Source organism: Pungitius pungitius, chromosome 17 (assembly GCF_949316345.1).
Source record: "Pungitius pungitius chromosome 17, fPunPun2.1, whole genome shotgun sequence".
NCBI lineage: Eukaryota > Metazoa > Chordata > Actinopteri > Perciformes > Gasterosteidae > Pungitius > Pungitius pungitius.
Genome location: NC_084916.1, coordinates 1,988,290 through 2,014,812, shown reverse-complemented (window position 1 = coordinate 2,014,812; position 26,523 = coordinate 1,988,290). Strand labels below are relative to the sequence as shown.

Below are 26,523 nucleotides of genomic sequence, written 5' to 3'. Positions count from 1 at the left end.
AGGGGGAGAGAAAAGCCCCAGGGCATTATGGGGCACATCTATCCTGGAGCTGGAATGAAGAGGGGCCTGAACTCTCACCAGAATAAGAGAGTCGGTTACTAAAACTGTGAAGAACAAATTCCTTTTCAAAGCAAACTCCGGTGCTGGTAGGTTGTGTGAGGGAAGTTAATGCTGAGACCTTTGGTTGTCCTCCAACTGTCCAATACATTCATTTAACTCGCTTTTGCAATAATCATTTTAGTGTCTTTGCAATCTTGCGGGTTGTATAAGGAAAAGATACCTGGCGGATTTATGGTCTCCTAAAGGAGGAGATGAGGTGGCTGCTGGTTTGTCTCCCTCTTGTGTTGGAGAAGCTGCACTACAAAACCAGTGAGAACGATTTATCGTCTAAGCAGCAGCGACATTCCTCCCAGGACCAAGGCTCCCAGCTACTGTTCAGAAAGGGAAAGATCGCTCGGTGTTGACTTACGCTCACACACAGTCACTTTCCAATGGGGGAAGGCTCATTTATGAGAGCGGTTGCCATGACAATGCAGCAAACACACTGGACACAGCCTACCCACAAGGGGGCGGTTCACAGAGGCGCGCTTTTGGCCCAAAACCTCTGGAGAGAAAGCGCATTTCTCAGCAGCAGTTGAATGTCACAGAAGCACAAACATCTGGTAAACTAGAGATTATCTTTGGTTCAGATTCAAACTATACAAGGAGTTTAAAAAAATGATTACCCTGCCAATGATAGTTAGTCATACTCATATGTGGCTCATCAGACACACTCCTTATCAACTACACACCGATGTTGGTAACACAGACACCTTTGATCACCGTCCAGGAAGAGTTCACTTAACTACGTTAAAGCTGCCACCAACAATACTTTAATTATTGCGATTATCATTTTCTACTATTACATGCATTAGGGAATTGTTGCATAATATTCTTTTACAAATATTTGTGATCTTCAGAATTTTTCATTTTTGTAATACACCAAACAATAAGTCGTTTCAGCTCTGTTACAGTATCTGCTACGTGCACACCATCCTCCCGGATAGTGCTCTAATACTAAAACTTCTATAAAAGTGGAATTAAAGTCCATGAAACAATAAATGAACAAAAAGAAAACCACGCCCACTCTTTGGACCCTCGTTGGCGTGTGGGTTGACTTCATCGCCATCAGCACCCACCCCCCCCCCCCCCCGGCCCGATGCCCCTCCCAACCCGAACCCCCTCCTATGACAGCGGGCGGCTGGACGTACCTGCGCAGCACATGCGGCTGTACAGATGGGAGCCCACTTCCCCGCAGCTCATCTCGTGGATGTAATTCGTTCGTCGGTAGAACATTGCGCCGCCGCAGCGAGCCGGCACAGCGGCCGGCATCGTATCCTCCACCTCCGCCATCCTTCTGGGTGTGTGTGTGTGTGTGTGTGTGTTTGGGCTGCGCGTAAAAGCGAACCGCGCGCTGGACCCTCCCGAAAAAAAAAAGTGCGCCCCCACCGATTCGCGTGTTTCTCGTGAGTGGAAACAGCCCTGAAAAACTTCTCTATGCGAGCCACATGGAGGAAGGGGAAAAAAACAACACACACACGCACACACGCACGCACGCACACACGCACGCACGTAGTGTCCGATGTCACAAGCCCGGCCCACTTTAGCTCTGTTCACAAAGATTCCGGGAAAAGCTGTGTCGCTCCATCCCGCTCTCTTCAACCCAGGGTGGGAGGGGCCGCCCCCGAAATAAATAGAGCTGAATTCACTGACGGGGGCTGTCGCCCTGGGCTTGTTTTAGCATGGCTGCTGTGTGCGCGCCTCTCATCAGCTGACATGAATGAAAAGCCACTAGAAGAAGCTGTGGCAGGACTCCTTGGATAGAGGCGCGTCTATTGTCTCAGTGAGGGACGTGTCTGCTCACAACAAAGGGCACAGGGCAGGTTCACGGTGTGCAGCTGGTTGATCATTCATCACACCGCCCCACACGTGTACAACAGCTGTTGGTCATGAATAACTCCAGCAGGAGTTTTACTTGCTTCTTTCCTTTGCGGAAACAAAGAAATACTTCACATTCGCGAGCTCGTCACACCTTGGCTGGTGTTAATGTTAAGGCAGCACTTCATGTCTACTAGGGACTGTAATTAAAACAATAAAAAGAAGGCCGCTGCCAATAAGGCCATTAAAGCAATTTTGGTGGTTATAAAAGCATGACTTTAATGACAGGAGTAAAGAGCAAACATGCATCCACGGCTGGTTCATTTTTTTGTCTGGTGGATGGAAACATTTCCTTAATTCCTGTAATGAATGTTATGAATATTCTGAGTTTGTCTACAGTAAAACAGAATTTTATCTCCGACAGCGACATTCAAAGTAGGAACGATAACTAAAAGCCTGCGAGTCTGCTTCATCCTCTTCATTACAAACCACAGCGTGCGATCACAATGACCTTACTTCAATAGAAACATTCACACAAGTATGCAAATTCATTACTGCATTATAGCAATTTATTTAAAAACAATTGTATCTTTTGAAAAATAGGACGTGCACTGTGCTCAGCGCTTGCAGGGCTCCAGTAACGGCATCCGATTCAGTATTTCTTTCCACTTCCCAGTGAGAGCGGAGCGGGCCGTCCTGCCTCCCCGGGGCTGTCATTGCCGTGGCAGTGAAAGGAGACAGGAGACGGGGGAAGTGAGTCAGGGGGGCGATCGGCTCCTCCGTGGACACCGGCTCAGACTCTCGATTGGACACATTGTGGAGCAAAACGGAGCTTTCTAATCTTTTGAGAGCCTCGAACAAAATGGTCAACAGAAATCTCAAGTCTGAAGTCAAGCGTAGCGAGAGACAGCGTCGCATTGCGCTGAAGGGTAGGTCAAGATCTACAGAAGCCCCCCTCAAACAAGTCCTAATGGTTTTTCACTCTTTATTATCTGTGAAAGAACTGGGATTCTTCTAAAAATAAAAAGGTCCCGAGGAGGAGCGCGGGGCCACGAGCTTGTTTTGACCGTATCCAGGATACACAGTGCACCGTCCCGTGTCAGGTTCACTAGACCCCTCGCTGGGCACCATGTGTGGCGCTGTGTGAGCTTTTTTTAAACCCTGGCTGCGGGTTTAATTCCCTTTTACCTACTTCCACCCGACACACTGTGTCAAAGGCACCTTGGGGCTCCTGCAAAGGCTCCGACTCCGGACACCGATCGAGGCCCTTCCCTTCCTCCCGTCAAAATGCGGCATTAAAGCAGAGAGGGAACATGATTGTTGCTCAGGCCCAGGGTGCAGACCTGTTGTCTGCACTGCGGCAGCTGAAAGAAGATCTCCTCAAATGAAAATCATCTGGATATTGACAGAAGGTAGAGATAGAACCAGGACCGCTTTTGCAACCCAATGTTTGCCCTCCATTTACCAGTCAAACTGCTCCTCCATGCAACCTTTGTACTGGAGCTGTTACAGAATGTGCATTCTCACTGCAATGAGAAGGAGGGGGGGGGGCGGCTCATGTTCTACGTTCTTTTTACTTGTTAAGAACCAGTATTGACAGAACCAGTATTGACAGCTGGATTGTTAAAGAGCCTCCTCCGGGCAGGTGGAGCAGCTTAGATGTGACTTGGGGCTACTTTAACGCCTTTCTTGTCCAGGAGGGTGCCTGTTTGTCTGACTGGTTTCTCACAACGCTGTCTGAGGTTGGAAAACATATCTGCCCTTTAAGAACACCTGTAGACTGTCAGTCAAACATCCTCTAATTTGCCTTTAGGCGTGTCGCCTGCAAGGGTGTGCCTCGCTGTGCCAAGCTGTGTCAACGGCTAAAAAGAAAAAACAGGCCCGCGTGAGGTGTGTCTGGTGACAAAAGGAGCCACAGGTGACCTTCAGGCTATTCTGTGGGTCTAATAGAATGTAATTATTAGTTTCCTGGCAGCACATGTGAAGCATTCAAGGAAAATGTGGCTGAACCAGTTCATTTACTATAAAAGTAAGGACAAATATAAGAACTGATCTACTCAAAGGCTTACGCTCACATCCAATCTCCTTAAAGAAGACACATCTCTACAATACAAACAACTTGGATAAAATGAAAGAGAAAAAATAAAAATAAGGGACACTTAAAAAAAAGCTCAGATCAAAGCTCAACGGGGCCAAAACCGCCCCAGTCACTCCGGCTCCGAAGTCAGCGCGTTACCAGCATTTACAGGGTTAACAGCAACATCTCCACAGCACAGGAAACCCAGACGTGTGAGGGGGAAAAAAACAGAGGGGGTGGGGGGTGAGCGAGTAAGAGAGAGAGAGAGAGAGAGAGAGAGGGGGTGTGCGTCACGTAAAGAGCCGAGACGACGGATGAGAACAGCCGGCGACAAACTGCTCTGCGCAGAAACGGCTTCTCTTACCTTGCTTCCTCCGAACCCTCCACCGCTGCCAGGCAAAGATCAAGGTAACTACGTGGCCCACGACCACCAGGGCCGGGAACAAGTTTCCAGGGGGGGCGCCCGGCATCGGGCCTGGTACAAAGTGGGAGAGGCGCGGGCTCTGAAGACAGGCGGACGGGAGGGCTGTTGGAGCGTGGGGACCCGAGGGGAGGGGAGGGGAGCAGGGGGGCGGGGGGGGGGGGGGGGGGTGGTGGAAGGTGAAGGGGGAGTGGAGAGGTGTGTGCCTAGGGGAGTGGTGCCGTCCCGGGACTTTAAAAACAAGCGGCGCGGCCAAGTTCTCCGTGACTTTCAGAGGAGAGAGGGCGAGAGAGAAGCCAAAGAGCTCTCCCCCCTCCCTCCCCCCTCGCCTCCCTTCCCTGTGACTCAGCCCGTCGGCACAAGTGGCCGATCTCCCTCCCTCCCTCCCGCCCTTTCCCCCTGTACTACACTCTAACACTTCCTCTCTGATGACTAAACACTATTTTCTTCATTATTACCCGTAGTCATTTCACAATCTGCTCTAAATCTGCCGGCTCGAGCACCTTTGCAGCTTTAAAGTATTAAGAAAGTACTTTTGTGCTCCTCCGTGGCTCAAATGACTCGGCTGCTTTTTACAACGTACAGAACTGGCTCGCTGCATTTTATCTGCAGGAGTTAATTATATATGAGGCTGTATTGTGGGACAACACACCCACACCCACTATCTCTCTCAGCCCTGATGAGAAAACCAGTGAGATCCACGTTGAGTCTGTGTCAAAGTTTCTGACTCACTCCACAGGATTTTATTTTACCCACTCTAGCCCCTTTGGTTATTTTCCATCCTGGTTTACAGCTCCCAGATCATCTCGAGCCAAACCCCTTCCTCCTCCTGCCAAATGTTGTATACTACAGCCATGCTACTTTTTCCCCTTCACATAACCCACCCGCTATAAATTCATAGTCGCTATGCAGCTTTACGGCTTCTCCTGAGACGTCACTGTGATTGCTTCCGTATGTTGGAGCAGAACAGTCTGTGCTCATAAGCTTCCCAGAAGCCTTTTTAACGGCATTCTGTTTTACCACCAAATATCCCTTAAATTTTTGGAAAGAACACCCTTGAGGGAAAATCTTGAAGATCCACCATCACGTTAGTCTACTTAATGACCACCAGTAGATCCCTTTCATCTGCTTCTCAGCGATACAACCTTGTGTATTCAGGATGTTCCCTCAGTGACATTTGATGGATCCCCTGTTCCCGTCTGATAAGACTCATGTAAACTACAGAAATACACAGGCAGCAGCACCTGCTCGCGTCACCGCCTCTGTTGCCAGACGCTCTGTTGTCACAGCCTCACGCGCATGACTCTCCAAACGGTGTCGAGGAGAAACCCGACACCTGGACCGGTGTCACGAGCGCTCAGTCGCCATGAAACCAGCAGAAATAGACGGTGGCGCCTCGAGGTGACTTTAGCCCGAGCAAGCGTGACTTCATGTACCATAGTCCTTTAAAAGGCCAAAAAGAAAAAACACTTTATGGACACTTTAGGACAAAGTGAATACATTAAAAGTTGAGCTCACGTCGCAGAAGCCGATGTGTGCTCCAAACAAACAAGAAGTGGCGATTTTAAGGGAGACCTCACATGTTCCCAATTTGAAAAATTTCCACCAAGGAGAGTGGGCATCTCAAATTGACGATAATTCACAGTGAAGACGGGGCAAAGGAAATAAAACCGAAGAGCAGTAGAGACGTCTGGAATAAATTGAATCCACCACTCCTTCATGGGAGGAGTCGGCCCCCTCCCACTCCTCTCACATGGTATGTGTTTGCTCAATGATTCCCATACTGTGACACATGCCCCGCATACCCACACGCAGGGAAAAAAAGCCCAACTTCACATCAGTCTGTTGAGTAAAAGTCCTCTTGATTTCAGATAAAAACACCACTCTCTAGGCAGGTGAGCAATGACAAGAATGTCTCTTATCTTCCATCTCCTAAAAGAGGAACTGATGCTGGGAGTGGCCCTGTCCTCGGACGGCATGCATAATGAAAGAAATTCAACCCCCCACTGCAGCATCCCTAAAACGCACCGACACAGAGTTTAAAATGAAAGCTTCCTGTGAAAAAAGCAGACCTACCGTCCGGTGGTCCGGGACAGAAACAGCAGCATAGGTCCATCTTCCCTGAGCTCCTTCGCAACATTTAGAGAAAACACTGAACTGCCAACGAGTCAAATCTGACCTCCCGACATTGTGTGCTGATGAAAACCAGGGGGGGCGGGCTGAAAAAGCAAGAAAAAAAAAGAAAAGAAAAAAAGAAGAGGAAGAACAGAGAAGAGGTGGCCGGCTGGGATGTGAAAACTAGACAGCGTTGCGAGACTCGACTTCATTCGGCAGGCTTCCTCAGTGGAAACAGCGTCTCATGCGTGGTGGTTTCTGACGAGCGCATCTGGATGAAATCCATGCGCAGCGCTGCAGAAACTCCCAGGGAAATCATTTCTGAGAGGATCGAGACAAAGAGCGGAAAACATGATTTCTGCCAGCGAGCTCCCATAACAAAGGCTTCTCTGTGGAAGCCATATGCACAGGATATGGATCATAGTGTACCAATACAGCAAAGGAGATATATGAAATAGCTTGAAAAGGATGATAATGTTATCTTGCATATTGGCTGCATCAACACAGACAATACATTTATTCAAATGCAGTGGAATAAATGTATTGCTTCATTTTGTAAGTGTTGAACTGGGATTTAAGCACAGTTTAAGTAGGAATAAGTACTATTCCTTACCACAGAAACCATTCATTGAACTAGCCTACTATGGTTGCAGGCTTTAAAGACTACATTACGTTATCTGTGCAGCTGTGCATTACTTCAAAGCCCACCCAGGCTTGGCACCTTGGACTGTGATGCCTCGTCTTCACCAGCAAAGATTTAAGGCAAAAGAAGGAGATGTGGAGCAGCCAGTCTGGAGCCCTGCTGCCGCCCACACCCCCTGGTATTTAACACCAGGGAACATGACCCCACACCCTGCCGGGCAGCGCGGGTGGTGTCGGCTTCAGCCTGAAGTTACAGTAACAACTGTTGTTATCTCCTTCACTCTTATTCCCTCCATAAAAACATCTTGGACCAGAAAGGCAGGCGCAGAAAACACGTGTCTGATGTGTCGCCACTCGATGACACACACAGAGCCCTCCCCTGGACTGTGATCTGCTCCTCTGGCAGCTAGAGACACACCTTTACCCGCTGTCCTCTTTGGTCCCCTACACGGGCCGAGCACAAGCCGTGCTTCTGTGCTGACACCTCTCGGTAAGTAGACAGAAGTGTTACCTTGGCCGCGCTGAATCAAAGCCTCCATGAAGTCTCTGGTGTGATTCGTGGCCATCGCAGCTCGAGCGGGATCTCGTCTGATTTCCTTATGCCCCGTCATGAATGGAGCACACAGCGCTGCGAGACGGGCGGGTTGGGGACTCTGTGTGTGTGTGTGCCGGGCTAAATGTTGGAGTTTATGCTCATTGCAGGCTGGGCTAACACACTGGAGGGCAGATGATAGGTGGCGACGGCCACATGTTCTCATCTGGACTGCTTCGCCCCTTTCTTCCGGAGGCACAGGCAGGAAAAAGCCCGAGTGTGGCTAAACTGGGCTCACATTTCCCGGGTTGCTCTGCTTAGTCACAAGCATCAGCCTTGATGTCTGCAGGCAGGCTGCATGTTGAGGTGCAGTGGGGGGGGGGGGGGGGGGGTTGCGTGTGGGGCTAATGCAGAGGCGCTGATCATCGTGCTGACAGCCTGTGCAAGGGTTTGCGCCATGGAAGCTCTGGAAAACGCTATGACGAGAGCATGACTGGGCGATCGCTGCGCTGAATGAATGTGCAGTGCAGCAGCTGGAGTGTGTTTGAAGCACCACTGAGTTCCCAGCAGATGGCAGAAGGAACCACATCAGTCAGCGGTGTCAGCGATACATCTACATGCATGTACACCATGTGGCAAGTGAAATCTCAAACCTTTAATATGGAGGCACTCTGCACAGGACATGCAAAAATAAAGTTAAAAAAAACATATTTAGATCAGATTCAGATTCTTAATTTGTACATTATGATAGTGATCTGATGAAAAATACATGTGTTGGCATCTTGCAGAACCGGACTTCTTTTCATTTGCTACATTTTAGACACACGTGTGATAATCCACCAAAAATAAATACTACAAAGTTGCATACTGACCGGCCGCATCATCGAATCATAATTTAATTTAAGAAATTTGTAAGTAAACACTAGATCCGCAAATGGGGATGCGCTTTGTTTTAAAACTACTGCCTGCATATATGCCCCCTTTTTGACAGTAAATGAATCAACAATTGTGCAAACAACTAGACTTCATAACTGGTCATGAAAGCAAACCACAAGTTGGCCCAAAACATCTGGTAAAATGACTCTAATTGGCAGTCTGGTTGTTATTCAGCTGTATGGAAAATTATATAGCCATTACTTGTATTGCTGCCCTCTCTCAACCTACCAAACACAAGGAGTGCCAATAGCAACGCCCGGCTAGTAAAGAGGGAGAAACCAATGAAGAAGAGCAGGAGGAAAATGTAATAGATAAGTGTAGTTCACAGTACATTCTGAGAAAGCTGGTATACAACAGATACACTGTTTGAAAAACCAGGTCGAGTGTATTTACAGAAGGGAGATAAAGATGCATACATCCAGATACGGAGATGACAAACCAAACAGCCCGTTATCACCAGGACTGGGGGGGAAAACCACCAACACAAACATGAACACAAAGCGCGGCACACAGCAACAACTTCCAACAGCAAGATCTTTATGCTATTAACTAGGATTGCAAAGGGGCAGAACATTTCCAGAAAAGGAAGTTATCATTTCTTTATTGCATTTTTTGGGGGGGGTTTAATGTTATTTTTGAACGTCTTTGTCATTACCGGTCATTTACATGACGGCAAATCAACGTCAAAATCTGAGAGCGCAAATCCAATTGCAGTTTTTCTTTTTGACAGTAAGGAGCGGATCCAGTCACCATGGTATCTCTACATCTACAGAATGGCTGGATTTCATCTCCGTTGAGTTACGCATGCACAGAACTGTGGAAGACAATTTCCATATATTCCACTTAATTCACATGGAAAGTTTTCAACGTTGAATATTCCCGTAATTTTGCAACCCTAGTAGTAACATCTGCCTTCAGCAACAATATAGAATGAACAGAACAGTTTGTGTGTTGAACTTCTGGAGGTGTCCAATACAACACACAACACACATATTCCTTTCCAAAGGTTGCCCATGATCTGTGGTCTCCTTACTTTTCCATCAGCCCACAACCAGCTACCTCTTCCCACCTTAGTGGAAAAGCCATCAAGCCATTTCCTCCCCTTACGTCTCTGTTGGCTGTCCACTGGAAAGGAACGAGAACCCCGGTTGACAGTTGAGCTATAAATATAAAAAGGAGGCTAAGACATTTTTTTTTGCAGCAGTTTTATATTTTCCCCCCATTAGCCTTTAAACAAGGTGGTAGGACTGTGCCCTCCTCTGACAGCTGCACATCTAGTAATGAACATCAGCATAGAGCCCCTGCTGCAGTGCCCCCATTGGGGAGTCCCCAGACTGTGCACTAAGTACGAGGGAGAGTGTGGCGATAACAGAACTTTGTAATTCTGCAAGTTCTTCTGTAATTCTGCTACTTTAGCACCGTTTACTTTATGAAAAGTATTCGACCATTTTACAATCGACTTTAATAAAAACACCTTTGACCTGTTTGGTCAACCAAAAGGAATGTGAAACCGATTCCCTCCTCTCTTCTGGGAGCAGAAACAGCCTGCAGAGGAGGCCATGAGCTTAGTGAGGACTCCAGCAGGTCTTTGTCAAACACTATTAGTCAATAATTACAACAGTTTAATATGTGCAAAGGCCATAGAACTTTGTACAAATGAAGCTTAAGCTGAACATTCCTGTGCATTTCGCAGTTTGCCTCCTCTCTCCCTGATGTCCCACTGTTAGCTGATTGGGGCCCGGGCTCGTTTAGAACCAGCCAACCAGATGTGGACACATTCTCGATGAACCAATCAGATAGGTGCTGTCAAACGTTAAAATGCAGCAAAATCCTGCATATAAGATTTGAGAAACCATTTCCTCCACCACTACCACCAGTATCCGGACTCCAAAGGGGGATATGCCTGATTTGTACCCGGCATCCCGGGCCCCGGGATCATTCTACGGCAGGATCGAGTGCAGGCTCGATGAACACGTTGAAATTTGAAAAGTCTGTCCTTAATATAATGAGATGTATGTAGTCATTTTAGATTTTAGACAAAGGTCCACTGAATATCATACCGACTCATGTGCTGCCAGTTCCCTGATATCTAAAAAGTCAAAGATGAAACACTGAAGCGCTCGAGTGCAGATAAGCAGGAGAGCAAATCACAAATGCTTTGCCAGTTTGGTAGTCTTGATATACGGTGTGGCAGATAAAATAATCAAGAAAAAAAGATCCAGTTTTTGGCTGTAAAACACTCACAGCCTGTGCTTTGTTAGTTTATGGAGGTAGAATCTTTCATCTTCATGTGCTCTTGGTTACCTGTACTTTGGCTCTAAATCAAACAAAGCTGCTGCAAAAACAGACCTTTGTTTGGTTCCAATCTACTACATACCTGCTTCAAACCTCTTCCAGCTTCTTTTAAACACACTGAACACCGAAGGATTGGCTTCAACACAACACAAAATGTATGGGTAAACACTACTGAGTCACAAATTCATTATCTGACAAATGGAAACTGATGCACTCCATGAGAACTTCTCAAGATGAAGACCGTATGGGAAAAAAGAAAATCATCTAAATTCTGTGCAGCCACACGTTGTGATTAAAAGTCACCATGGAGCCTGGATATAAATAAGGTTGTAGTCTCCTCGGGGTCCCTCTTGGAGCCGTGATTGAGGCCCATTGCTATGGTAAAAGTGGCAGACAGCTAGAGAATGGAGACATCTCGAGATGACGGTGGCTGCTTGAAAAACAAACCCATTGACTCCCCTGGAAGATAAATTACTCTCTGCATTCCAGAGTAGACTAACGGTCATTGGTCTTTTAAGCTACACGCTTGTCTTCCAACTCGTTAAACTACACTGTGCATTTAGACGTTTGAAACACGGAGCGGTGGGAAAAGGCCTGGGGGGGGGGGGGGGGGGGGGGGTGTTGCTTGAACAATGTACACACACACACTGCACCGATAACAATCATGCAGGGCAGTGAAGCAAAAGCAGATTGCATACCTATGCCTCAAAGGGTGTTACTTCATCCGTATTTTCTTCCATGCGTTATCTGCCCTGGAGACGGATCTGACATCGGTCTGCCTTGGGTTCACTTTACTGATCTGAAGTGCATACTTTATCTACGGCAGACTGATTACTCGCTGATGTTTTGTACAGCAAATCATCTTGAGGTTTAAATAAACGACCCTGAATACCCATTTCCCCTGTAAAGGAACCAATCAGACATCGGTGAGAAGTTTCAGGAGTCAATGTGGGTAGATTATTTCAGATCATCTTAAAAAAAATCTATTTGTTTACGAATGCAAATAAATGAAGATGATAGCAGATGGGTATTGCTCCGCATCGTTTGCTCACTATGTGGACTCATTGCCTGCCGGCAACAACAAAGAACAAGAAAAAAAAAACAAGAACAAGATGTACAAGGAGAAGAAAAAGAAGACAAAAAAAGATAATAAATTATAATGATTAAATAAATTACAAAAGAATTGGCGAAGTCGGGGTTCATTGACTCAAGAGTACCTGGGCAGAGGCAATGAGGCAAAGTGATAATAATAATAATAATAACCACTCAGGCTGGTGGGCTTGAACATGAGCCGTCTCGAGGGGGATCGGGGTAAAGAGTATTAGCAGCTAACGGAAGCTCACAGTCCCAGTGAGTCTGGCTGCTGGTGTGGACTGAACGGTACAACGCATCTGAAGAGGAAATGCTAATGAGCACAAAGGTGACCCAACGGAGGTCCAATCCCCCCCTAAACCCTGAGCCCTTAACCCTCAGGGGGGTTAATGACATTGCTTGGTAAACAGTTGGGAGTCTCTGAGGGCTTTTAATGGTGTAAATAGGAATGGCACGTTCGCTGCTACATGTCACGCCACAGTTAACCGTTTTGCCAGCTCAGATCATAAGAGTACCGTGTGATGAGGAGGAGGAAATGTGTCTGTGTGTCTGTGGGAGACTGGCCTCTGGAGTGAGTCATCAAATAACCCGTGGCAGGGCGTGGTCGGCCAGGAATGTCTGTAACCATAGAAACATGACGCACCATAGAAATATGAGCGAATATATGCGGACAGAGCAGCGGCCAGGGGAGATAGCATTGCTACTGGCAACACACACACACACACACACACACACTCTTCCTGGAAGTGAAACCCGCTCAGCACCACCCAGAAAGTTCCAGATGCACGGTACATGGACATTATTATAGAAAGGGTATTCATTTCATGTTGCCATGCAAACACACATAAACTAAACCTAAAATGTTAAACAAAAAACTTTGACCTCAAACAAAAACCCTCTGCGATCTGAGTTTGGACGCAGTGGGCGGGGCACACGCGGCTGAACGAGCCGCAAGTTTCCATTGGTGGTTTCAACTTGCCACTCGGCATCTAGCAGCCTTAAACTGTTGGGAGGTTACGGTTAGGGGCAACTTGGAGTGGAGTTGACCTTACTTAAAAACCTGATTTTTCCTTTCAATGCAAGAAATTTGCTTCAAAACAGCGCATGACACTGAAGGGGAACTTGAATCTTAAAAAGAGGGTTTATGTCTTGATTTCTTCCGGTCGAAGGTTGTTACCCAACAGAAATGGGAGCCGATTTTAAGAAGAGGGAGAGGTAATTAAAACCCGCTGCTTGATATAAACCATGGCGCACTGCGTTTGGTCAAAGCACCAAAATACACCTCCGCAACCTTGAAGGCTTCAAAGCCTCGATCGGTGGGCTCCACAGGTCATTAAAACAGCCCAAACCTCAGACCCTGAACCCTACGCAGAAGGCTAACTAACTACCAGATGCAGTCTACAACTGCTGTCCATGTGAGGATACCAACCCAAGGGAACTAGAGGTAATGGGTAATATATCCACTGCGGTGCAGCAGTGTTGTTGTTGTTGTTGTTGTCTGCAAGATGAGCAAGAACAAAAGTTAAAAGGCACTGCGGCAAAGCCCTGGACGACACTCCCCCGTAGACACGGTCTTCTTTGGTGTGGGAAGGACTCTGTCAGCATAATATGTGTGGAGTGCCGTCAGCGGCGTCCTATTCATCAGCTCTGCCCCCCTCACAAACCCACACATTGACAGCATGAAAGGGGCTACTTTCAAAGTGATCTCCTTCCCTCGCTGTCACTGTCTGGATACACTGCCCCTCTTCTCCAGATCGCCCGGATAGTCACGGAGATGTGGCTGGAGGAGATTGGCAGAGAAGAGGTCTTTTTTTTTTCTTTATGTGAACGGGGCGTCTTGCTGGCTGTTGTCGGCTGTGTGGACTGCGGTGAGGGTTGGCGAAGAAACAGCCCCTGCAGCTTTTAGAGCAACGGCTCATGCCAGGCAATTTCTGGACCCAGCCTTATAACTTATAATTACTGACTAAATGTCATGAGGGAGGGATGCTTGAATGGAACCCGCTTTCCAAGCCAAATATAGCACATGTGTATCTGTATATATGATGTGTAGCAACTGGAAACCTGGGGTACTTTGAGCTTCGGGCTTTGTAACATCTCACTGTCACTTGGGGATGGGCGGGCGGTTGGGGAAACACTGACTGGTTGTTTATCCTCTCACCAAGGGGGTAAAGATTTAATTTGAGATACAGAAGCAGACAAAGAGAGGCCCTCGAGCTGCAGATCAGATGCCGTTGACTCACTTTGGCATCGGACCAAAAGAGTTTGTCGGACATCCTGCCGCAGACACAATCATTTGAAGGCTATGTCACAGACAGATCTGGTGTGTGACAGGGACATTCATCCAGATCAATGGAGGGAGGAGGGGTGGGGGGGGGGGCAGTGTGATGAAGAGAGAAGACCAAAAACCTGAGTGTAGGAGGAGCTCATCCTTTCTGTGCCACTCACTCACCAGGGAGCCTCAACTCAAACGCACTAAACTAAACTAAAAAAAAGAGAAAGGAACAGTCAGCAAAAAACGCCGCTTAATCTCAAAAGCATTCTCTTTAAAATGTAACTGCCTGTAAAAGGGGAAAGAGAACTTTATAAAGAAAACAGGAGAAGTGTTGACACACAGACGTGTAGTGTTACTCCAGTTGTTATTGGACTGAGCGGGGCCAGGGTTCTGGTGGAAAAGGATTTTAATGGCATACAATGTCGATTAATGTGGAAACCACAGGACCATTCAATCAGCTTCAACAAAGAAATAAAGGCCAAGATGTATAATAACTCTCATTAAGGCCAGCCGTAGCTTCACTAACACCTCCACCGTCTGGCCACTCCAGGGAAAGAACCAAAGTCTGTCAGACTGGCGCTTTAAAACCCGCCTTCCAAGTGGTTTAAGAACCACATGGCTTTGATACCTCCGAAACAAAGAGTGTGATCCTGACCCGCCGAGGATGATCCCCTGGTCATCCCAGAGGATGTGTCAATTTACAAAAGGCAGTCAGCTTTGTGAATTACAGGAGGACAAGGGGGTTAATGACATTGCATAATCACATCAGCTGAGTTAGGAGCCGTCAGTCACGCTTGTTAGGCCAGGATCCGCACTAATAGGATTACGATAACTTCACTGAGGAATAAACAGACCACACATTCAGTCCTCGACGACTGGGTCATCGCAAGGAACACAAAACAGAGGCTAAAAAAGGTTCGAGCATTTAGTGTGGTGCTCATTATTTTACAGGTTTGCACTCAATCCTGTTTTTCTTTCATGCTGAGAAACTTGGTTAAACAGTCAAATGCTGTGTGCCAAAATGCGCATTGCTAAATTCTTTTTTCCTAATTGAACCATTTTTGCCATTACAGCAGCTTTTCAGGCCCTTGGGGGCAGAGCAGACAGGTCGTACACGTGATACTGACATATTGCGACCTGCTGAACTACAGTACATCTACATACAATAGAGAAAGGTGTGTAAAATGGCCATTCCAGCACTTAGTTTGGTTCGTTTTTCTGCAGGATTGTGGGAAACGGATTTTCATGAAACGTTGTGTACGGATTAAGCCCAGTCCAAAGAAACCTTTCACCTGCGTAGATTAAAATCCCTGGGAAAATACACACATTATGTTTCACCGTATGAACATTTGACCGTGGTGCAGATCTGTTCTTCCCACATTGTGATCTACTGCTAATGTTAAAATATAGATGAAAACAGACTCCTTGATGTCTTTTCATGTCTCTGCGGCCCAGCGTCTCCCATCTGGAGTGGATCGTACCGCTGGCTGGGCGGAAACAGGTGTGGAATCTAACGCGTGGCCGTCCACCGATGCGTGCGGCTCAAGTAGCGGCTGCAGCATCGTAGAGCTGCTGAAGGCTGCTGCTGCTAAACAGGGTGACATTTGAGCCCTGTGAGCAGCCCTATGAGGACAGTTATCTGCAGATTGAACAGATGCACATGCACAAGCCAATATGGGGCAAAACATAGGCAATGCTCTTATAGGTCCATTGGGAACCACGTAATAGCTCTGCTATTATGTTAACAGTGTTGTTATTTAACTTAACCTTATATCTGCATTTTCAATTGACTGTAACGTTTCATTTTCCATTTCGTTCTGCAACGATAACATATAGTAAAGTTACAATCTGTTACTTTTGAATGTGCGGCCTTTATTGAAGTAGCTCAGCAGAGCTTGAGACGGAACAAGAGCCTCCTCCTTGTCACGTCGTTCTGAAATACTAAACCGCTCAGAAGTCAGGTGCACCGACCCCTGCCCTGACCTTCCTTTTTAACTGGAATCCTCCCGTTTGAACCTGCCCTTCGGAAACAGCCCCGCCCTCTTCCTTTCACCGGCTGCCACATGAACCTTCAGAAGGCATGAATTCACAACACTGCGCTGCCGTCTGTGAAAACATTCTGATAAGGGCGAGCCAGAGACTCTGGAGCCAGTTAGTTACAAAACAAACAGCAGAGCTCTGGAGGTCAAAGGTTAAAAGTTTGCCAACAGGATGGTAGAAGAGCTTGTGGTTCGTGGTTCTACAGCCTCTACTGTCAGAGATGAGGAACCACTGCCATGTGTCACTAGTGGTCCTTTCTTGTCTCCACACAAACACAACAGCATCAACAGAGCTGATTCTCTACCAAGTGCCTCATAATAGCAGAGAAGAAAGCACCATGGTGACGACATGGGTACAAATGAACAGAGCCACACTCAGTGAGCAGGGGTGCAGTAACTCCACTGGGAGTTGTCTCCCCCCCCCACCCACCCGTCGGCCCCCACCGGAGCCCTGGGAACAAACATTCCAAGTGGGCGGTACCCCTTCTGATCCCGCTCCAGGATCATTTTAATGTTCCCACATTCTGACAGAAAGCTCCAGACAAACCTCAACCCCACAGAGGGCAGCATTTAAAAGAGCTTCCCCATTGGGCCGAGCCAGAGCCCCCGGTCTCCTCGGATTGGGGCCTTTGTGTCCCTTTTAAAGTCTGCTGTTAATCCTTTACTTAGGGAGATGTGAATGGTTTACACAGATTCAAAAGGTCGGTGTAAAAGTAGCACATTCTCCATGATTTGAATGTATTAAGATGCCTTGGGGACACAGGTCATACCGTCCATACAGTTGTGTGCAAGCTTATTAAAAAACAGTACGATATCAAGAGTCTGTGTTAAAAAAATATTGTTGCTTCACTTTGCAAGTTCAGCAATTAACAAAAAGACTGTCCTACTGGGTATAGATCTATTGAGTGTGTTGTCACAGCAACAACATGTCAAACTATTACCACCATTGTTTACATGAAACTTGGTGGCGATACCAAACAAATCTCCCATACAACATCGTTTTTAAAACTCAAAACAAAAAAATGTGTTAATAAGCTGACAGAAGATAAATTAAATGTTGTGTTTGATTTTACTTTGCTTCTTGTCTCTCTTTTACAGCAGAGTAAAATGAATATCTGTAGGTTTGGAATGTTGATCAAAACAAAACATGGCCGTCTTCATTAGATATTGTATTGGGGAGTTTTAGCCTCTTTTATATTTTATAGTCAATTCTGCAACATGTGCATAAGTAGTAGATCATTTAAGTAATCAATAGTACCAAATGCAAGCAAAGAATAGGTAAATAAGATCACGAAACTGTGGGAGACATCATCTTAAGATGAAATATTCAAAAAAGAGTAGTGGGACACCTCTAAATGAGGCAGGTGGGAGGAGGAAACTCCTCTAATTTAAATATTAAAAATAAACAAGAACCACAGTATTAAAAGAGACTTGTTCCTTCACAACTACAGACAAGACAAAGACCATCTCATCCCTGACTGAGGGGCAGGGCAGCATCAATGGGCTGTATCCCTGCTGTTACCGCGGCGATGCAGGAGCCAACCTGCTCTGCATCTCCCGGCGCAGACGCATTCAGCGTGCCGCATGCAGCATGCAGCAGTGATGGCTTGTAAAACCCACATCTCAGCACAGTCATTCCCCCCTGACTCCTTCTCCATCCTCTCTGGGCACAAAGGCAAACAGAAGCTTCTCACGCCTTCCACCCGGAGACACGACTCCTCCGTTGGAAACAACTGCCCCGAAGCCATCAAAAACTAACTTTTTTTAGCAGCCCGCATCTATTCAACAAGGAAGTCCTCATCAGCGAGGGATTGTGGGAAAACAAGGCGGTCCTGTGAGCATATGACGGTGACGACAGGACAGAAACGCATATTCGGTTTTTTTAAAGGAGAGGAGTACCTTTGAGGGAGCTGATCTCATGCTGGATAGACCTTGCCGGGTCCATGCTGGCGTCTGTACAGAGGAGCCCGGCTCCCAAACCCACCGGAGGAGGACGCAAACGTCTCTCTGCGACTGCGGGCGCTTTGTATCCCTCTCTCCCCCCCTCCTCCCCCCTCTCTGCTCTGCTGCAGCCACACAGGTTGGCAGCTTAGTGTTTGTGCTCACTCCCATTTTCTCTCCCTCCCTCCCTCCCTCCCTCTCTCTCTCCACTGCCGGCTCGCACACAATCCCTGTCAGGAGAAGGAATTTTGAAAGAAAAAAATAAATAAACTCCCTTTCCACCTCACCCTGATGGTGTCCCGTCGCAGCCTCGTGGTGCCTCCACCAATAATAGTGTCACTTGGTCATCACATCACTTGGCTGAGCTAAAGCAGCCAGTGTGTAATAATGACTTTGATGATGATGGTAGGAGGAGGTACCATACAAATGTTTCTGTGCTGGTCTAACTAGACAAACCATGTACATTGAAGTACAAAATGAAGGTAAAGCTGAGACGTAGAAAAACCCGTATTTGCTACAGACGGGACAGAGCACTTTCTTTTGAGGCAAATTAACCTTTTCGGTCCGACCAACATTAAATTTACATTTAAACTGACTAATAATAATTCAAATACCAGATTAGTGCTTCTGACAGAAGGCGAGGGTGCAGGTTGAAGGCAGGCAGGCAGGACTCAAACGCAGGATTCAAGTTTTCCAGAAGGTGCTATTTATTCACCACAAAAGAATCAAACAGAAGCCAAAGGACGTGCACCAACGATGACTGACTAAGACAATGACGCGACCAGGGACAACAGGCACACAGGGCTTAAATACACAAGGGAGGTGCAGGTGATCGGACACAGGTGGGAACACTCAGGCAATCACAGGACAGGACAGGAAGTGAAGCTCACCCAGAGACACGAGAGACAAGAAAACTACAAAATAAGACAGGAAGAGGACCCAAACCGTGACAATAGGTCTCAAGACTGAGAGTCTGCTAGTCATGCTCAAGTAAGATTTAATCCCATCTTCTAAATGGAATCAATCGATAAACCAAGAGGCCTTGAGGTTTACATTGATCCTTGTTTGATGCCGGTACCATTTGAGACGATGACAGTGAAGGTCACGCCGACTCTGACTCAGCAGTTTCGGCTAGTCTCCAATGACTGCTGCTCTGAAGTCAGCAGTACTGAAACGGTCATTCCGCCTCCGTATGAAAAGACTGACAAGAAGAAATGACAAGTTCAACATTTAAATATCAAGCAGTAATTCTGTTGGTATAAAAATGGCAAATTTTGAATCGAAATCTATTGGTGAATGTTGGCGGTTTTAAATGTAATCATTCCTTCACTCATTATTTTATAGGGAAATGAAATTGTATAATATTGTTTCTTCAGATGGGAGTAAAAAGCAATCAAGCATTCTGGGTCAGTGTCCACTGGGACCTGGCCGCTTGACGTTTAAAAAAAAATACAAGCTCTAGTTCTGGAAACTGGTGAATCAAAAGAGGAGGACGACAACAACAGAGGAAGATAAATAATGACAATAAGAATCCCTAAGGACCTTCAAAGCTACATCAGTCGATATCTGGACTCTCGTCCCTCTAATTGCCAGTTTACACAAACTAAACTACTTCACATCCAAAATTCAATATAAACTCAAGGTAAAAGTTTTCAGAGCAGATTTCTAAAATCCTCTAGCAAAGATGAATAGTTGACGTTGCCAGCAGACAAAGCACATATGGAAAACAGCAACAGGGTTCAGAAGTGCACTGAAACACAAAAAAAGTGTAGTGGAAATTTGTGGATGGAAGCCTTGTGAGAAATCAAAAGTATCTTGAACCAAAAACATTAAGTTTACACTTAAAAGACTTAATAACATGCAAACATGTTCAAAGAGTAAAATCAGCTCTCCTTTATTCAACTTTCAGCGAGTCACTTGGTTTTCTTCTGGCAGAGAGCTGCTGAATTCTACAGCCTGACTGTGACCTCATCCGTCTCGTCTCTGGGAGACAACACGAGTAGGACAATGTCAAACACCTCTGTGGCAGGTAGCAGCACCTCGCTGATGATGTGTTATCAGACATGGAGGGATGCGGTCTTGAGTTGAGAAGTTATTAACCGGGGATGAAACGACCCCTTTTCCAATCAATGTACAATCAAAGGAACTTGTTTTCCTGTGACAATGAGGGAATAAATATGGAGGTACAGTAAGTGGAAGATGGGGGGATGAGAGATGATTTACCCTTTGGTGATGAAGACAGACCCTCAGATATAAAACAATAGGTTTAAGATAGATTTACTGAACAAATGGAAATGAGTCAAACTGTATTTTAATCTCAGAATGCTGTTTTTTAATGCCCAAATAGGACAACAACACAGTTAGACAGGGCCGTCTCTAGATGGTTACAGAGCTACATTTTCTTTAATCAAGTATTTTGGTCCAGATGCAATGCAGAACTCTACTTTTCAATCCATCCCTTAAAAGCTTTTTAAAAAGGTGGACCTCCTAAAACATCTTCAGAGGATGCAATGTCTGCAGAAATGACTTGTGGCTTTTACAGGGGGCATTACCCACTGGGATACGATGATGGGCTCTGTGTAACCTTCATAGCAGACCTTCTGACTTGTCATAGCAGGGATGCGAACAGGAACTGATAACAGAGGTGGTGCAGGTGCTCCATTGAGGCGTCGCCCCAACGTCACGGCAGTGAGCTTTGGAACGAGCACAGCTAAAAGGAATGCAGACATCTTGGTTGTGATAAGTTACACCTGTTTGGAGAGACAGAATGTCTTTTGCTCTTAGGTTGGATGATAGAACGGGGGGGAGGAGATGCTTGTATGAAGCATGCAAACACTTCTTACACATGGCACCTCTAATGACAGGAAGAGGAGGTGCATGATGTGAAATGAGGTCAACCTTTGCCACTTGAAACGTACTAATATTTTACATTTACCTCAACCTATGCATCTTTGAAAGAAGTGATTGAGGCATAACATGCATATTTTGTTAAAATACAGATATGTCATCAATCAAATCCAATAAATATAAAGTATTGCTCTTTCTATCCCTGTGCCACCCTTATTAGATGTCTCTCTTTTTACATTGAATTTGTGTGGATTTTATCCTCAAAATAGTTTTCTAGAATGAGTACATGATGAATGCCATTAGAGAATGAAGTTTCCTGGTTAAATGTCAGAGGCATGGGAGGCCTCCCCGGTCCACACCGCGGGTGCTTTGACAATTCTCTTTCAGTGCAGCTGTTCGGTTGAACAGTGTCAGAACTGAGGGCTGAAACACATCCAAAAGACTCATGTCCCTCGTTAATCAGAGGCAGAGGCCCGATACACCCCTCCACCTCTCTCTGGGATGTGCCCCCCCCATCCCCGTTCACTTCAGCCATGAGAAGTTGGAGTTGGACCAGTACACTATGTGGTGGGGGTTATAAATCTATGTGCAGTTGTTGCAACCGATCTGAACACAAACAGATTCCCCACCAGTCAGGAGCTGAAAATAATCTGTTTACTATGGACATTCCTCTCTGCTTCTTTTGCACGTTTGAAATGAGCAAATACAACAGCTTATGTGAGCAGTAACACACGACGGGATGAACAGAAATAATGCGGAAGGTCGTGTTCCTTCTTTCATTTCAGTGGACCAGTAGTGAACCGGTCTGCCAGCATGTGAAATCTGCGTGGACCGTCGGGATTTGTAGAAACTGAAACACACTACACTAAACAAAGGGTTGCTCACACGGCCCTGTGTGTGTCTGATGACGTGTTGACAAGAATTACGCTCCTCAATAAAACCGCGTGCAGTATTGCCACAGACAGAAAGCAGAGGTGTAAAGCGGAGTGTCTCTGAATGGTGGCACGTGTTGCAAGAAGCAGACATAGTGTTGCTTTGGTGAATCTGACATAGTGGAGAACAGCACAGTTCAAACACTCAAATAGCCCTGATTTGTTTTATTCATTAACTTTGTTAAGTTGATACAAGTTAAAGTCAAAGTTAAAGCTCTTTCCCGAGGATTAATGAAGTGTCATTTTTAAGTGACTGAGCCAGAGCGGTTGGACTAAAGGAAACTATTGCGGCTGCTCTGTGTAACACTTCACACACTACTGATCATCTTTCGTATGTATGAAGAAAGAGGCCCCGCCTCCGGCGCTGTATCCATCCATGGGACTTACTAACAAGCACCTGACAGCCAATCAAGACCAAACATTTTCCAAAGATAGACATCTTATAAGACATGTCATCTCTTGCATGCCAAGTTGGCATTTGATTAACATTTAAACAAAGTAAACAAACCAGCTGCCTTTAAATAAGCAGAATTCACTGTTATGGGATTTTATTCACATCTAAATACCAGATCCTGTGATTGTGCAGCCGACTTGTTATAAGTTTGTTGCCTTTTCACTTGGATAGAGATACCATTGCTGATATTACCGACAGGAATGAACACAAGAGAGCAAAGTGACATGTTGTGTGTCTTTCAGACAGAATAAAGAAAGAGCTTCGAGCGCGGAGACACACCAAACGGGAGGAATTCACAGAATGTGCCAAGATGAAAAATGGGATTGGGAGGCCCAGGGTCCTTCAGATCTACAACCATGAAAGAGGCCCATTCAGGCCGTCTCTTTGCCTTTTGTGTAGCACTGGAGATCCACTAGAGGCTGTTCTAGGGCCGGCCGGAGGAACTATTCATCAGCAAAAGAAGAACTCTGTGTGGCTGGTGCTCCTGATAAGTGCCGCCTTTAAAAGAGCAGAATGACGAAAATCTTTTTAATCATAAGTAGTATAATACTTTGAGTTGTCGTAATAATAAAAAAAAAAATTAAAAAGGGCCAGGAAATTTACCTCATCACATCGTATTTTGGGTATGACGATATAAAGATGAGATTTGTATTTGTCTACTCGTACGTCCATGTTTTTTAAAATTAACCTATTACCTGATTGATACCTGTAGAGCAGATATATTTCTCAGCTCGTCGTGAGCCTTTTAATCCTCTGATTAAAGTAAAAACACATTGCAGTGTTTTTAAGGGGAACATTTTGAGAATCAGGATTCTGATCATGATTGTTTCGCTGTGAGTTGATGACATGATTCACACCTATGAGCTCATGCTTTCTTTGTAGAATTACAAGGTCAGACACAATCAATATAAATGTTATTGTTGACTCCCTGCCACAGACCCTAAAACAATCGTCCCACAATTGTGCAGCAGCGGATGGGCGTGGATCAGTGGAAAAGGGAGCAGCCCGTTCTAAAACGCAGGCCCCCTGCTGAGAAAAAGACAGAACATGGCAGCCAGCTGACTACTGACATTCCTGGCATTAGTCTGGCTTACTGCGGCAGGCCAGAACCAGGGTGTTGGCACCATTGTTCCTTACTGCCCCGAACCAACAGGAAGCTCTGTACACAGGTTAGGCCGAGGGCTCAACATGCAGCTGATGATCCACGCCTTGTGCTGCATGATGACAACTGGGTTAGATCAGACGTCCTTCTCCTCTGAAGGTGGCCCTTTTTAAAAGACAGACTTATCTCTTTCTTATGAAGTATTATTCAATATGGAAATAAATGTGCTGCAGGGTATTTTTGAGGGTTAATCAGGGAATTAACATCACACTGCTTCCAATGGGATGTTTCCCATATGAAAACCAATTTTATGGTTTCTAAAGTGGGAATGCAATTGGTTGAAGTAAAAAGGTAACGGCAGTCTATAAAGGAACTAAAGGTCACTAAAGGTCACGGTCACTTGATGGTGGATTTCTTGACGTGATGATGTTTTGAAGTCTCCAATATGAGAGGGTGATCTACATTTTAAAAAGCCCCAAAACTGTAAAGCCTGCCTGTTAATCATAGAGTAATATTGGGCATCTTACTAAAAGTACATTGACTTTGAGTAGAGTGAACCTGAAAGGCAAAAATGCTGACTCATCTCCTGGGTTTGAGGACTCAATCCTGCACCACACTACTAAGTAGAGACACAGAATCGATGCAATGCTACACGTACACACCCCCAGTTGGAATGTTATTTCAGTTTATTTTTGTATGAACTCAATATCTTTTATAGCTCCAGCATGCAGAGCACTCAGGCGGGATATAATGGCACTTTGTATTTAACTGTGTCCTGGAGACCAGTGACATCATCCCCTCAGGCAGATGAGAAAGACATCCCTTCATAGTGTCACTTCTATCGCTCAACATCTGTCCAGATGCACATAAAGAAAACAGTGACTTCATACGGTTAATAAGCTGATGTGAATCTTTGAAAACCTCATTAACACTTCCTCCTTTCCATTAAAAGTAAAAGATGCAGCAACAGTTAAAGCAGATGTGCAGGAAGCAGGAAGAGAATCATGTCCATACCAACAAGTAATTGTGTGTTTTTCCTATCAATTAATTAACACGTTTGATCATTTAAATGTTATAAATGAACATTATAAATGCCACAGTGTTATCCAGAGTGAAATATGTCGTCAAAGTTGCTATTGTTTTGACTGTTAATAAATGAAGACAGCAACATTTAACTGTATTTTTAAAATAATTCAATTTAGCTGTATTAAAATCGCATACAACAATCACAGAAAGTATGGATTCAACCACATCTCAGATGATGAAGAACATGCATGTTAGCATGAACACTTTGTATTGTGGTTACGTGATTTACGACAGCTGTCTCGGGGTTTGGGAGGACACTGATCCCCCCCCCCCCCCCCCCCCTCCCTTTAACTCAAATCCCGTCTCCATTACAGCAGCTCGACCTGGACCCCCGCGGGCTCTGTTCACTTCTTGTTCACGCTGGTTCAGAGTTCCACCTTTTAGGAGACGCAAGATCCTTCTACGTAGGGAAACTAATTACATCCGCTTATCATTAATCCCTGGAGATTCTGACTAAATTAAAGGATGTGGATTATGGCGGTCAAAAGTTTTCATTTGGGAGTACAATAATGTGTACAACTTTTTTTTCAAAGAAAAAATTGTCAATTAAGTTGACTGAGAAGCAGATAACGCATTAATTGTTTATGTCAGTAAACGAGGCCGAGACCAAGCGTCATGTCCACTCACTGTACACATAAATGCTAACGCATCACGCGCTCTGCACACAATGTGTTTCAGGCGCACACATGAACAAACAGAGCGCAAACAGGTCATCTTCACAAACTCCTGTGAAGTAGCAGACGGGTGAGAGGAGTTCTGGGTAATCTGCGGGACACAGAGCCGCCCTGTTGGCACGGCGATGTGGGATAGAGTGAAGGTGCGAACATATGTGGAGATAATATAAGAGTGTGTCCTCTGTCACTGCAGGTCATCACACTTGGAGGCCCTAAAAGAATAAACAAAAAGGACCCGGGACCCAACTTTCACCTTTTTATTCAAATGATCACCTTTCGGTTAAGATAACTACAACCTCCCCCAGGCGCTCTGTAAACAAAACCCAAAGTAGAACTAAAACAATGGAGGTGGTCTGAAAGTTCCCAGGCTCTGACGGTCTCTTGGACAGTCACAAGAGGACACGGAGACCACATCGCGGATCAGGCTTTCTCTCCAAAATAACACTCGCGTCTCGGTTCATGCACGCGGACTAAATCAAGATTCCACGACTGCGGTTGGTCCAGAGGAAAGTCCAACAGCTAAATAAGAACCCAATCAGGTGATTTCACAGTAAGAGCCTCTTTTAGGGTTGAAGACAGACAGTCCGTTGGAATGACAAACATGACCATATTTAGACTGCGTGGGAGTGGACTAGTTTAATTTGGAGATTTTAAAGTTCGGTGAAAATGTGCATGTGGACGTATGACAATGTTTACGCAAATATTTGTATTTTTAATTCATCAATAAATATTGGAAATATAACAAAGCCTCAATGCACTGATTTAATTACAGCTAACAATATTTTCCCCCAATCCCCAAACTCATTTTGTAAAAGCATTGTGAAAGGTCAAAGGTCATCACGGGTGCATATTAGTTGTTTTCCATGTGCACAACACAAGTGCATAACTTGAGGACTAGCGCTATTTTTGATTTTAAGATCAAGTTGCATGAAACTGATCTGAGGCCAGTACTGGAAGTGAAGTGCGGAGGGGGCTTCTCTGCGGACACTCTGGCTCAAAAGTGATTCAAACGATTAACTTATCAAAGCCTTTAGAAGTTGGTATTCGCACACTCAAAACACAATCACACACTCTCTCACGCACACACAGCAGAGTCTAAATGTAGAAATAGGGTCTTTTGTATCTGCAGGTTTCCCAAAGCCTTGGCCT

The 26,523-nt window shown here is 45.6% G+C and overlaps 1 protein-coding gene across 18 annotated transcripts in view; it reads right to left on the bottom strand.

The window, feature by feature from the left end:
• pleca (plectin a) overlaps window positions 1-26,523 on the bottom strand; it is a 73,085-nt gene that overhangs the window by 35,033 nt on the left and 11,529 nt on the right. For 3 of the 18 annotated variants that reach the window (XM_062558404.1, XM_037473605.2, XM_037473614.2), the window contains exon 1: window positions 4,359-4,507. The exons of 8 other annotated variants lie outside the window; for them this stretch is intronic. In XM_062558404.1, coding sequence (XP_062414388.1) covers window positions 4,359-4,464 — 106 coding nt within the window. In that variant the 5' untranslated portion in view covers window positions 4,465-4,507. Of the gene's footprint in view, window positions 1-1,250; window positions 1,408-4,358; window positions 4,508-6,491; window positions 6,633-18,237; window positions 18,365-26,523 lie in introns of those variants that run through there. 7 more of the 18 variants (XM_037473602.2, XM_037473604.2, XM_037473608.2 and 4 more) reach the window with 3 other exon arrangements.